The following is a 14,110-nucleotide window of genomic DNA, read 5'->3' as shown; positions in this document are numbered from 1 at the left end:
TTTAAAATATCACTAATTAACATTTTCTCCGACCTAAGCCTTTTAATCATTACATCATTTGATCATTGCAATGTCTATTATGTATTATTAAACTGAACTGATTACATAGAGCATCACTATAACCATTTCCCCCATATGTCCAAAACTTCCTTACTGAAATCTATGCAAATATATCTTATATAAACCATTATGAATGATATATCAGTTATAAGAATTCCTTTAGCAATGATAACATCTCTATTCTTTGTCATCATATTATCAATGGATCCGTCTTTGTCATGAAACCAGATTTCTTAATGCAGTTTAACCCTCACCCCATCATCAGTTTTGTTTGAATTTGACCTTTGGGTTTTCCCCCCATCTGCCATATAAACCACATCACGTTTCCTTGTAGCTGCACATCATTTATATAGACAGACCCTTTCTGACACCGAACCTTTCTTTTTCATCCTAGCAGAATTTCCCATCAATAACAAATTCCTTTCCTCCCTATTCTTTACATCTTGTTTCCATTTTATATTGCAGCTCACTGTAAGCTTCTTATTGTGATTATTTACTTTTTAAAATTTTGTTTGTTTTAATACAAACTGATGTGGTGTAAACTGATGTGGATGTAAAATGTGTTTTAGTTTTCAAATTTTATTGTAAAGTTTTTTAGTTGAGTTTTCCCGGGGGGCGGGGGGGAACCTCTGGGAGAAAAATGGCATGCAAAGAAAACAAATAAAATAAGCTTAATTGAAACATCTTTTTACATGTACATATATTGTTTGGGTGGATTCCCCATTTCTGTAATTTAAGACGAGTGAAACTGGCAATTCCTATAAATTGTAATTTAGGAAATATTGTAATTGCCTCTTCCATTTAAGAAACATTTCTATGTGCATATTGCAACTTATAGTGAAAGTCAACCAGTTTCAGGGACTCTGTTTTCTGAAGTTAGTAACTTATTGCGCAATGGGTTAAACCCTTGTGCCAGCTGAACTGCTTACTTGAAGATTAGCGGTTCGGATCTGCGAGATAAGGTGAGCTCTCATCTGTCAGCCCTAGCTCATGCGGGCACATGAGAGAAACCCACTGCAGGATGGTAACACATCTGGGTGGGCCCCTGGACAAGTTCTTAGAAGACAACCAATTCTTTCACACCAGAAGTGACTTGCCTCAATTTGCTTCTGACATGATTAAATTTTGTATAGCAATCTGCAGTAGCTTTCATTTAAAACCTCTGTCTGTGAGAGGTTCTTTAATAAGCTGTTTAGAAGAAATAATAGCATGTATTTATACAAACAGTATGGCATTATTGGCATTTGGATATTTTCCAGTAATGATTAATAATTGGACTAACTAACATCATTTGATAAAAACTCTTTGAACATTTGTTCTTAATCTAGTAAGCATCCTTTTAAATCACATGTGAGAATGCTTTCTATAAATAAAGAAACCAGTGGAACAGTTTTAATTGGTTGTTGTAACCATCTAGCTATGGTTAGCTGCCAGTACATTTCTCTTTAAGGCATCTGGATCTTTTGTTTTGTTTTCCAAATCAGCATCTTCACATTTCTCTGTGTTGAAAATTACAGTACTTGGATATAACAGGAAAAGTTTTAAACAGAACCAAGGTCAAATATATTTTGACAAGTTTAGAAAAGCTGAGATTGGAGGAATGAAGTGAAGTGCGAAATATCTTTAAAAGCTAAAAAAAATGGAAGAAGAATGGTAGCATGTAAGCCATTTCATGCCTTATTTATATCTTTGGGGGCACTATTGACATTTTAAAAGCTTGCATATTTTGTAAACTTTTAAATATGTTGTCATAATTGTGAGCTTGATACATCATTGTTTTCCTTGGTGTGGTATGTTTTTTATCTTTAATCTGGCAAAGAATTTCTGTTTAAATGTAACACTTATCAAAATACATCCGACTTTGCTAGATTCAGAATAATATGAAATCACTCTAAATTTTAACTGAGTGTTTTCAGCCATGAAACAATATTTGTGAATATATCCTATTCTGTTAATAACATTCTAGAGGCATGAGTCATTGTGGTGTAGGAGTTGTGTGTTGGACTGTGACTCTGCAGACCAGGGTTTATGTCCTTGCTCAGCCATGAAAACCCACTGGGTGATTTTAGGCAAGTCACACTCTCTCAGCCTCAGAGAAAAAGGAAAAACCCCTCTGAACAACTTTTGTCAAAAAATCATTGTGGTTGGGTTGCCAATAAGTTGGAAGCAACTTGAAGACACACACGAACAATATACATATCCAATCACTGAACTTAATACTAACAAATGAAGCTTAAGATTTGGAGGAAAGTTATAATTTGGTTACCATTATCAGGAAAATTTCAGTACACGTTACAGAAATATATGTTTGCATCTAATAGGCAAAGCTATTGATGTATATACAGTATGTACAGTGTTCCCTCCCTACTTTGCTGTTCGCTTTTCGCTCCCTCACTGCTTCGCAGGTTTTTTCTGAGAGGTGTGCATGCGCAGAAGGTGCCAGTCTCCCTTTTGCACATGCGCCCTCCATGTCGTCGGCATGCAGCCAGGCCACTCTGGATGCCAACGAGAGGGAGGTGCATGCTCAAATGGGAAACTGGCAGGCGCCGGAGAGGAAGAAGCTCAGGAAGAAGGCTTGCAAAGGGAAGAAAGGCCACCTAACTACTAATATAATGTACAAATATTGAAATATAGTGCCCCTACTTCACGGAATTTTACTTATTGCGGGTGGTCCTGGTTTTGCCTATTGATGTATATACTGTATATATAACAATGCCTTGGACACATTTTGTTAATCCAGACTTCATTCCTTAAGTTTCTTTATTTTACTGAAATTATGAACTTTCCAGTTAGAATTGTCAGACTGGTTTTTCTTATCCTTGCTTCGTTTAGAAAGCTTGCAAAATGCCTGTCAACATGACTATGTAGCAGGATGATCTGTATGCTGGAAGGACCTTTGGCTTTCTCAGAAATGGTGACCCCTCTGCCACTCAGGAAGAGTTGTTAAGTCAAGGAGTGTGTAGTAGATGCAATGATAGCAGTTTTTTCTTACTGTGTAGTAAAAAAGGAAGCAAATATAATCCTTTCCACAAAGCATGAATGCCACTGTTCTCCCACAACAAAATTATTTGAGAAGATTTCAAAATGTAAATCCATTGAAAAAACTGAAGAATTACTCATGCTGATAGTGTTTATGTTTAGTATTTGTAGATCCCATTGGTATTATTCACCATCCCGTCTCTCTTCCTGTCTAGTGAATAGTGTACAGATATTCTTCACATGTTGGTGATGAGCAAGATCATGTATTTTGGCATTAAGTTTGACAGTGTCATGAAGCTTGAATACAATTTATCTTTTTGGGAAAGCAGAATATGCTTTGTGTAAACTCTATGCCTAAAAAGTTATCTATCTTTCATTAATAAAAATCTTGCAACAGTCCTTACAATTCTGGAGTTGTTTCGTAGTTGCAGGAACAAGGGAAGTATGCTTTTCTCCCAAAACCTGTGTAGTCACATACATCCATTCTTGTTAGACCTACGCAACTGAGTCTTCTGCATGACACTTCCATTTTATGTAATGCATTTGTAATACTACAATATTAAAGATTTTGACCCCTTAGTATTCCAGGCTGTAAACAAACAGATCCCTGCTTTATAAGCCCCAAAATCTATTGCATATAAAATTCTGCTTATTGTGATAGCATGGTTTATGCGATAGCCACAATTTACATTAGGAAGTGTTAAGTTGTGTCAGATTTCAATGAGTTCGGATAAATTTTTTATAGAAAGTTAGAAAATATTGTCACATTTGCACTTTTTACTAGAGTTTTCAAACAGGCATGTCTATTAGATCTTGCTAAAAGCTACTGATATGTTTTGTTTATCTTGTTCAGGAGAGCCGTCATTCATTAATCTAAGATAAGTTTGATTGAGCAGTAGTTGAAAAGGTATTAAGAATGTCATGATCTGTTAAAATTTATAAGAGCAAATGTTCGCAACTTTATTATGTGCACGCACATTTTTATTCTGAAGCTAGAATGCTGCCTTTGTTTTCAAAGGGGTTTTGTTTTGCAAGGGAAACTAGTGGATTCTTTGTATTGTGTCCATTGTTAAGTGTGACCTCATAAGGATGAAATCTATTCTGAAGTTTGACTGAGGCCCAACTCTTTTTTTAAATCTTGAAGAACTACCAAAGGAACAATTTAGACCTTAAAGAAAACTTGCTGAGAAATTGATTTTTTAAATTAATTTTATTGAGTATAAATATTTTATTTTAAACACTTATTAATAAATCATTGGTGAAGTGTATAATGTGGAGACTAAAAGGATTTGCTGGATTCCTACACAGAATTACTCAGATGTAAGCTTACTCCAGTAGTGGAAGAGGATCCACCAGTGAAAGTTTTAAATGCACTTCAGCTAATTATATGTTAATATATTTTTGCTTTATATATTATGGCGTAGCAAAATATTTCATTTTCAGAAGTCAGGAAAAGTGAATGATTAAAAGTTCTGCCAGTTTCAGACTAGAATTAAAGCTGTGTTATGTTGGCTTAAGGTTCACAAAGCCATGACAAGAAAGCTAAAGCTGGTTCTTTAACAAATGATGAAGGAGCTGCTGTTGCACAATGGGTTAAACCCTTGTGCCAGCTGAACTGCTGACCTGAAGGTTGGGTTGTTCGTTTGAATCTGCAAGATGGGGTGAACTCCCACTGTCAGCTCTAGCTTGCGGGGACATGAGAGAAGCCTCCCAGCTATCACATCCGGGCGTCCCCTGGACACGTCTCTGTAGAAGGCCAATTCTTTCACACCAGAAGCGACTTGCAGTATGTTCTCGCATCACGTCTGACACGATTAAAAACAAACAAACAAATGATAAGCAACAATGTGCAGTATTACAGATTATGCTTACTTACATGTGGTCTTCTATGTGGTCTTGGCCTTTCAAATTCAAATCCCCTCGGGGAGGATGTAGTTCCTGGGACCTACAAGGATTCTTCATAATACCATGTTGCTTTATTATCTCACAAACATCTTGTTCATTGTTTTGAGGTCGACTGTAGCTAAAACAACTTTCCAATTATATGGTCCGTGTCTATTTGTTGTTTACAATAGTAACTGCATGTATAAAATGGGGTGTTGTCCTAATGACTTCAAATTGTAATTGATGCCTCTTCGAATTCTAAAAGAACTCAAAGCAAATTCTTGATAATTTAACATCCTACATCATTATTGCTGCCTTAGTTTCCAGTTATCCTGGCTTTGTGGAGTATAAGACAACCAGCAGGTTTTCAGTATGGGCAAACAAGTATAACCAGTATGCAAGCTGTCTGCGTGATATAATGCATACTTATTATAATGGCTTGGATGCCAATGTTCAATCTACAAGTATGTCTCATTTTTTTAAAGATAATAATGTTTCTTCTTTGAAAATTTCTCTCTTAGTCTTTTTATATCTTAAAATCTTGGAATGCTTTTTGTTCCATGAAACTTAGTCCGGAATAATTAGCCCTGCTTAGTAGAACTCCTTTTTTGTTTTGACATTTTTCTCAGTTATTGCATACTTTTTCATTTTTCCTGGCAAAGGTGAAGGTAAAGTGAATCATCATAAATATTGCAAAAATTGCAGTTCTTCAGTATAATCTCTGCACTGAAAATGGTAGTTTGAGTTAATTGTAAAAAACAAACAAACAAAAAACTGGTCTCGCTGGATATATTTAGTCCTGGATTATCAGCTTTATAAGAAAAATAAAGGTCTTCTTGAAGGATACAGAAAACTATTTTTGTTTGCACATATTTCTCATTAGACTCTTAACAGAGTGTTGTGTCTCTTTAAGAGAGCTTGCTTTTTTTAGCACTGTAGCGTGCTGCAACCTCCCTTGAATATAGAAACCATTCTGTTGTTCATACACTGAGCAAGACACACCCCAGTGAGTACATACATTCCCCCCCATTAGCTGCTTATCCTGTCAGTCAAGTCTCCAACTAGCAAGTTATTCTGTCTTCTAGCAAGGTCCTGCTGTATTTGGGACTGAAAGCAGGTAGAGAGAATGCTGTGGGGAAATCCTCATGTAAAGCTAAAATCCATTTAACCTCTTTTTCTGAAGGAAATGATTCGTTTCTGGTATGGCAAGAAAGGAAGAAAACATCACTCAGTGAAAAATAAATATAACCTGGTAATTCCTTTTAGAAATATTTTGTTGCTATTTTGATTGTCATTGTGATACTGAGGATGATGCTGTGGCACACAGCCCCTTTTTCTGATTTGATTGTAAAATTAGGTGCAGCATTCTCATTTGTATACAATTGTTAATGTGCAAACATATGGTAATTTTGGATTGTGTTTTTTTTTTACTGAAAAGCTGAATTTAGCTATATGTTTTAAGTGGAACATGGAATAAACATTTTAATATGGTTTGAGGCAGTGCATTTTGGAAAGTTCTGTATCGTGACCAGCATGATTTTGTGCATTGTAGTGAGTGTATGGCAATTAAGCACAGTATTCAGTCTAAAATAATTTTATTATCATGCTCTTCAAGTGCCAATGTGAAGTATGGCTCTTGAATTACAAGATACTGAGTTGTATGTATTACTATAGAGAAGGAAAAGGGAGACATGGATTTGTAGATGTAGTTACATTGCATAGTCAGCAGTGAACGTTGATGGGAATTGCAGTCCAATATCTATAGATACAGATCGGCTCCATTCCTGCTCTAAATATGAATCGTGCCTCTTATAACCAAACCTTGTAGCTTAATATTAACTGCTTCTAAGCTTTAAAAAATACATAGGAAGCCATTCATCCTGCGCAAGTTTTTAAAGGCATAATCGTAAAAATGGGAACAGTCACTGTATTGCTTGTTTAATAATTATGGCTTATTTGATCTCCCTGTGTGCTTCCCAGAAGCACACAGGAAGATCCAACAATTGCATACTTGATTGAAGTTGTTAGGATAATGGAATAAATTGAAAGTAGAACTTGGTTTATTCACACACACACGCACACACACATTCCATTAAATGTTTGAGCTGTGCAGAGTCATTATTTTGTAGAGTTGCTGGGAAAATAAGAGTCCTCCATTGGGCCACAATTGCTTTTCACAAACTAGAGGAAGGAGTGGGACTAGTCATCCAGAGTGATTGTAGTCCCTGTTTACAGACTACAACTAGAAATTTGGGCCAAGCTACTAATCCTTAGTGTGGAAGAAGTGGGCACATCTATAAGGTTATCTCTTCCCAGTTTTTTTCTCTCGACATTTCAATAATGGGGCCTTCACCCACTTGGGCTTCTGGAGACTTTGCTATCGTTGCACCAGTGGTGATCCATTCTAGAAGGCATACGGAAAATGTGAAAGAATCATTTCTGTGACAAGCTTCATAGTCGCAGCATCCTTGTATTTTCATGTTTTGTGCTGTTGCAGAGTGAATTGGATTTTTCTCTGTCTTACTCACTTCCTGTGTTTTATAAGCCATTGACTCTTTGGTTAAGGACTGCTGTTTGTTTCGCTTTTTTCCACATTGGTGTTTTGGGATACATCAACTAAGAACTGTAGAATCTGACAGTTTCCTGACAGATTCTAATTTTGTTGAACAGGATTTTAATGGTTTTCTCTTAATTCACATTAGTTTGGAACTTTCCTCAATTTGTCACATAGGAAAAAAATGATGATGACATATCTTGAACTATTTTCAAGCACTCGTCTTAATAAACATAATTTTATTATGTGTGTCCCTGTTGCTTCTGCTGGACCACTTAGCAGCCTTCGATACTTTAGACCACTGTATCCTTCTGGGATGCCAGATGGGAATGGATCTTGGAGGTACTGTTCTGCAGTGGCTCCATTCTTTCCTAAAAGGTCAATCTCAGAAGGTGTTGTTGGAGGACACCAGCTCAGCCCCACAGCCATTGTCCTGTGGGGTCCCGCAGGGCTCAATACTGTCTCCCATGTTGCTTAACATGTACAGGAAACCTTTGGGAGAGATGATCCGGAGTTTGGGAGTTTGATGTCATCTGTATGCAGAAGACGTTCAACTCTATCACTCCATTCCACCTGATACTAAGGAGGCTGTTCAGGTTCTGAACCAGTGCTTGGAAACTGTGAAGATCTGGATGAGGGCGAACAACGTGAAATTGAAGCCAGACCAGACAGAGGTCATAAGGCTGAACAGATATAAGCTTACAACCTGTGTTGGACGGGGGTACACTCCACTTGAAGACTCAGGTTTGCAGCTTAGGAATTCTCCTGGACTCATCGCTGAGCCTGGAACCAGGCAGTGGCCAGGGGAGCATTCGCACAAGTAAAACTTGTGTGCCAGTTGTGCCCGTACTTTGGTAAATCAGACTTGGCCACAGTAGTCCACACTCTAGTTACATCCTGAGTAGACTACTGCAACATGCTCTACATGGGGTTGCTTTTGAAGACTGTTTGGAAGTTTTAAATGGTCCAGCAGGCGGCAGCCAGATTGCACACTGGAGCAGCATACAGGGAGCATACAATCCCCTGTTCTGCTAACTTCACTGTCTGCTAGTCTGCTACCAAGCACAATTCAAAGTGCTGGCTTTGGCCTATAAAGCCCTAAATGGTTCTGGCCCAGCTTACCTGCCCAAATGTATCTCTCTCTATGAATCATCTTAGAGTTTAAGATTGTCTGGGGTGGCCCTGCTCTCAGTCCTGCCTCCTTCGCAGGTGCGACTGGTGGGGGTGAGAGACAGGACCTTCTCAGTGGTGGTCCCTCAGTTGTGGAACTCCCTTCTCAGGGATATTAGATCAGCTCCCTCCCTCCTGAACTTTTGCAAGAGAGTGAAAATATGGCTTAGTGACCAACTCTTCGGAGAACTTGTACAAGTATGGAATGATGTGCAATGACTACTGGAAAGTCCTGGTTTACGTTTGTGGATCACATGATTAATTGAGATGGTATTGTTTTAAATGTTTTAAATTGTTTTAAGTGTACTTTATAATTCTATTTAATTGTTTACTTTAACTGTACTTTGTTTTTATGGCATCAAATAGTTCCTATGTGTAAAGCCGCCTTGAGTTCCCTTCGGGGTTAAGAAAGGTGGGATAGAAATGGAGACACCTCCAAGGTCATGTGGCCGGCATGACTGCATGGAGCACTGTTACCTTCCCGCCGGAGTGGTACCTATTGATCTACTCACATTGGCATGTTTTTGAACTGCTAGGTTGGCAGAAGCTGGAGCTAACAGCGGGCACTCACTCTGCTCTCGGGATTTGAACCTGGGACCTTTGGGTCTGCAAGTTCAGCAGCTCAGTGCTTTAACACACTTCGCCACCGGTGCTCCTTTTATACATGTACAGTATATGCATGTTGAATTCCTCAGCTTTCTCCCAATATGTCATCCAAAGTGGTTTACAATAATTCAAAACCAATGCTTCTAAAGTCCTTATTCACATATATGCAGGCAGAGTGTAATTTGAGGTAAAGAAACGATGGTTCACTTCTTCCTTGGGTTTTGCATTTAGTTTCCTGTTATCTATTTTCCAAAGCTTTAGTTTCTTCCATACAAGACATGATGAAGTATTTTTAGCTTGGAGAAATGCATAGAAAGGTGGCAGTTCTAATGGTATATTCCAGGGAGGATCTCTGTATTTTTTACATTGAACATTCACGCTGATTCATTGAAGGACAATTAACTGATCTTTCTGCTTCATTGAAACCTTTAAGTCGTTCCCAGTAATGGGATAGTAAACCCATAGTGTTAATACTACTGAAAAACTAACTTGTTTTTCTGTACTTCTGGCATGTACCGTAAATTCAGAGTGAGAGTGAAGAGATATTATGCATTTTCACTTAATCGTAAATGATGGTTATATGAAAATGAGCTGTGCTATATCTCAAGGCACTGTATTCCTTGCCCTTCAGTGTGATTGCAAAGCTGCTTGTGGGTATATGTGTACATGCGCACAAATGGATTTCCATATGTAAATTTTATAGGGTTTTTCTGGGCTGAGTCTACACAGGGGCTGTATCCATCTCCAATGCACACCATCCTTCCCTGTTTTGATCCCACTGATGTCACACTCACCCATTTTAATCTAAACCCAAATTGGCCTTGAAAGCTCCATAGTTCCCCCACTATGAAGTCACCTTGAAACAAAAATACATTTTTACCATGTTCATGTCTTCACTGCATTGGATTTTTAAGATTATATGACTGCAAGAGGTGCATGTTTTTCTCTCGCCATCATTTGCATATTTTTATATCTACATATTCATACAAAGCAATATCATATTCTCACCCAGCTGCATTCTGATTGGATGGTGTCTCTGTGAAAAATTACTAGAACTACCCCTCTAATGGTGACTATAATCATGTTCGTACACGTTCATGGTGCAGATAGTGCTGGTCAAAGATAACAAGCAAACTAAGCAATCATGAGCAGACTTAGCCACAGTTGTTTTGACTAACAGAACTCTAGGATCATATAGTTATGCACTCTTGCAGTGAGAGCTATCCAGGTATGTAGAACTAATGTAGGTTGATTATAGAGTTGTCAGCACATTTCCAAAATCTATGTAGCATATTGACACAATAAAACCTGTGTTAATGGAGGCAATTTTAGCTTGTATTGAATACAGAATATTTGGAGCAAATTTCTGGGACGAAGACCATCCTGTAGGCCAGATAGAGGACTGCCTCATCTCGCAAAGATACATCCTCTAATAAAGGAGGATGTATCTTGTTTCTCAGATTAGCTGGAGGCATTTTGTTCTAGTTTTTGTTTCCTAGCTGTGCCTAAGAATCAGAAGATACTTTGTTGTAATTAGGGAAGTTAGGAAGGTCACACTAGCTTTAGATTACTTTTTAAACCTTTTTTTAGATATTGGCTATACCATTTGTGCCTGAATTACTAGCAACAATTTGAGGTTTGGTACTGTTGATCTATTTATTTATATAGATATTTTCATATATAATACTGGGTACCAAATGTTGTTGTTGCATGCTGTCAAGTCATTTCTGGGTTTTGATAACCCTAAGACAAACCTTTTCTTGTCAAGAGTAGTTTGTCTTCGTCATCCAATGAGCCTAAGCAAGTGTGACTTGCCAAGGTCACAAAGTATGTTTTTATGGCTGAGCGGGGATTCAAATTCTGGTCTCCAGAATAATATTCCAATGTTCAAACATCAATGCTATATTGGCTCAAAGAAAATTGAATATGGTTAGAATGTAACATGACTTTTTCACAACTATTGTTTTTCCTGTTGGGCACATATCCTTTTTTTTCAAAATGATGTTTATTAAAAATTCATTACAAGAACAATCTAAAGGAAAGACAGGGGGAGGGATTTATGGGTAAGGTTGTGAGGAAAGGCATGGGGGTGCGGATGGGAAGAAACTAAAGGGAGAAGTGAGGGGATGTGGGGGAGGGTACTCTTAGGCACATATCCTAACATGCCCCATAACTTTTATTATTTACAGACATAACCTTGTTGCATGTTTGTTGTTGAAAGCTCTATAAAACCAACCTGAGAACATTCCCCCACTTTTAATTGCAATGTGATGGTAATTTAGAAGGTACGTTAATTGTTAAAAACATACCTTCCCCCCTTCTAATGGTTACCTACTGTCTATAGCTCTAATCAATTAAGGAAGTTGCAGTCCAGTAACACTAGAAGAGCACAGGTTGCCTGCTGTATTCTGTACATACATCATACAAATTTGTTAATAAAGTATTTCAGAGCATGTGGTTTCCCATATTCTTATCAAGAGAGTCAACCAGTTCCTCTACAGCATTTCATTATTCAACATTTGTGGGTTAAATCTACCTGATATGTAATAGTGTATATAGGAAATAATAGTTGTGGCCCAAGCCTTAGAGAAAACAAATAGTCATACTTCAAGTGATCCTAGCACATCTGCATGCGATCAATTCCACTGAAGATGCTATTTAGGGTATATTGCTGCATTGAGGTGTATTTATATAGAATATAACACAAAAACATTTTAAACAATAGAATTATTACCTTGTAGACTTGAGCCTTGAAAGATGTCCAGCAACAAGACTTCTGTACATAATAGAGTCAGAATTAATTCTTGGTGGAGGCATTGGAGGAAATTAGGTGTGTGAAATCCAGGCTGGCAGCACTGAGCACATTTATTAACATATAGGGCGAGATCCTAATTATATTTAGTATGACATAGTTCTGTAGCTTTCCGCAATTGTGCACTCAATTGTGCAATGGGAGCCATAATTTGGGCTTAATTGTTGAATAGTTGTCAGTTAGTTCTGGACCCAGCCAGTTAAATGTGTGAGAGAAAGCAATGTGTATGCTTGCAGAATTATTCAAGTTGAAATGTTACTGTTCTAAAAAGAGTGCAAAGTTAGTGATGACAAAAAAATAAATTGACTGTGGTCACCTAATATCCAGATTATGAACCTAAGGGCCATGTTGAATGAGATCTGAAACCTATAAGCTTCAATATTTTGGTTATTGAATCACTAGCAGTATGCCTTTAGGAAACTGACAAGTAGGTTATGGATACAGTCACATCTTCTTTTGGCATTTGCCCCAGCAATTGATATCGAGAAGCCTCTGTTACTGGAAGTATACAGTAGGCCCTCCATATCCTTGATTCTGGATCCATGGATTCAGTAAACTGCAGATCAAAAATAATAAAATATTCACACATTAAAAAAAATCAAAAGATGCAATATTCAGGAAATATTTTTAAAAGACCAGTATTTTTCCATACCTCACAACCTCTGAGGATGCCTGCCATAGATGTGGGCGAAATGTCAGGAGAGAATACTTCTGGAACATGGCCACACAGCCCGAAAGACATACAACAACCCTATTTTTAAAAGCATCGTGAGATGTCTCATTTTGTTCCACTGGCCTCATGAGAGGACTATGTTAGAGGGTGTTATGTATTACTTCATTGAAGGCAAAGAAGCCCCTGAGATGGGACAGGGAAGGGAGTGAACAGGAGTAAAAGAAATGGCTGGTTGTCAGGGTAGAGAGGGGGGGAGACTGTGGCTCATGTGCACGGCAGTTACCATGAGAGTACACTTTGAGTGGTGGTGGAAGAATAACTGAATCCGCACAAATGGAATGAAGTCTCTTATGTAAACCTCCTTTATATAAGGGGCTTAAGCACCAGTCTCTCTCTTTTTTTTAATCCATGAGGGGTCCTGGAACCAATCTCTCATGGATATGGAGGCCTAACTGTGTACCCATCCAGTCCTTGCTGATTTCTCCTCCACACATGCTACTTGACTTTTCTTCCCTACGCTACAAAGATCTAACCATCATAACTTTCCTTTATGTGGAATTTTTCCCATTTGTTTATCATTCTGGCTGCCTTTTCTAGAACTTTTAATCTCAGCAATATCTTTCTTGAGTACCAGAACTCTACACAGTATTTTAGATGTGATCACAACATTCATGAATATAAAGGCATTCTGAAATGGAAGGTTTATTCACAGTTCCTTTCTTAGTGATTCCCAAGGAAAAAATATGCCTTTGCTTCTATTTGTGTTTCATTAAATTACATTTATTCTCAACTAAAAATAGCAGAACAGATTCATAAGAAGAAATGATTTGTGATCTGCATGTGTATATATTATTCTAGCAGATTTTTTGCTCTGCTGTGAAGATATATCAGATCTCTGGTGCTATTTTGTTGAAAATACTGTTATTTGTTCTCATTCTAAACTGTAAAACTGAAAGGTCTCTGCATCATTTTCACTATTGTGGTAAATGTTGTGTTAAATTTTAATTTTATTATGTTTCTGGTCTCTTTTTATATGTGCCTCCTTGCCTTGTCCAGCTTCTCCATACTTTGTTGTTTGTTTTACTTATTATTTTTGCTCTTTATTTTTCTTTAACTGTGAGTGGAATTATTGTCTTCCTGTCTCCACATTCAGGTAGTATCAGTGGCTGAGTATCACCGCAGGATCGATGCTCTAAATAGTGAAGAACTACGCACACTCTGCAGACGTCTCAAGGTGCTCTCTTCAGTAGCTAACCTCCCTTGTCCAGAAGCTAAAACATCTTTCTCTCTAGTATTCTCCATCAGCACTAGTTCCATATTCAGCAGGTTTATCTTTACCTACAGCACTGCAGAAACCCAACAGAAAATTTCT

The 14,110-nt window shown here is 37.7% G+C and overlaps 1 protein-coding gene across 5 annotated transcripts in view; it reads left to right on the top strand.

Moving 5' to 3' along the window:
* Nucleotides 1–14,110, top strand: part of oxr1 (oxidation resistance 1) — a 282,299-nt gene that overhangs the window by 248,539 nt on the left and 19,650 nt on the right. Inside the window, exons 1-2 of one of the 5 annotated variants that reach the window (XM_008108257.3) lie at nucleotides 5,985–6,175; nucleotides 13,892–13,972. The exons of 2 other annotated variants lie outside the window; for them this stretch is intronic. In XM_008108257.3, the coding sequence (XP_008106464.1) occupies nucleotides 6,110–6,175; nucleotides 13,892–13,972 (147 nt within the window). In that variant the 5' untranslated portion in view covers nucleotides 5,985–6,109. Of the gene's footprint in view, nucleotides 1–5,984; nucleotides 6,176–13,891; nucleotides 13,973–14,110 lie in introns of those variants that run through there. 2 more of the 5 variants (XM_062980091.1, XM_008108258.3) reach the window with 2 other exon arrangements.

Source organism: Anolis carolinensis, chromosome 4 (assembly GCF_035594765.1).
Source record: "Anolis carolinensis isolate JA03-04 chromosome 4, rAnoCar3.1.pri, whole genome shotgun sequence".
NCBI lineage: Eukaryota > Metazoa > Chordata > Lepidosauria > Squamata > Dactyloidae > Anolis > Anolis carolinensis.
The sequence above is the reverse complement of the archived record's forward strand: the minus strand, read 5'-3'. Positions and strand labels throughout refer to the sequence as shown.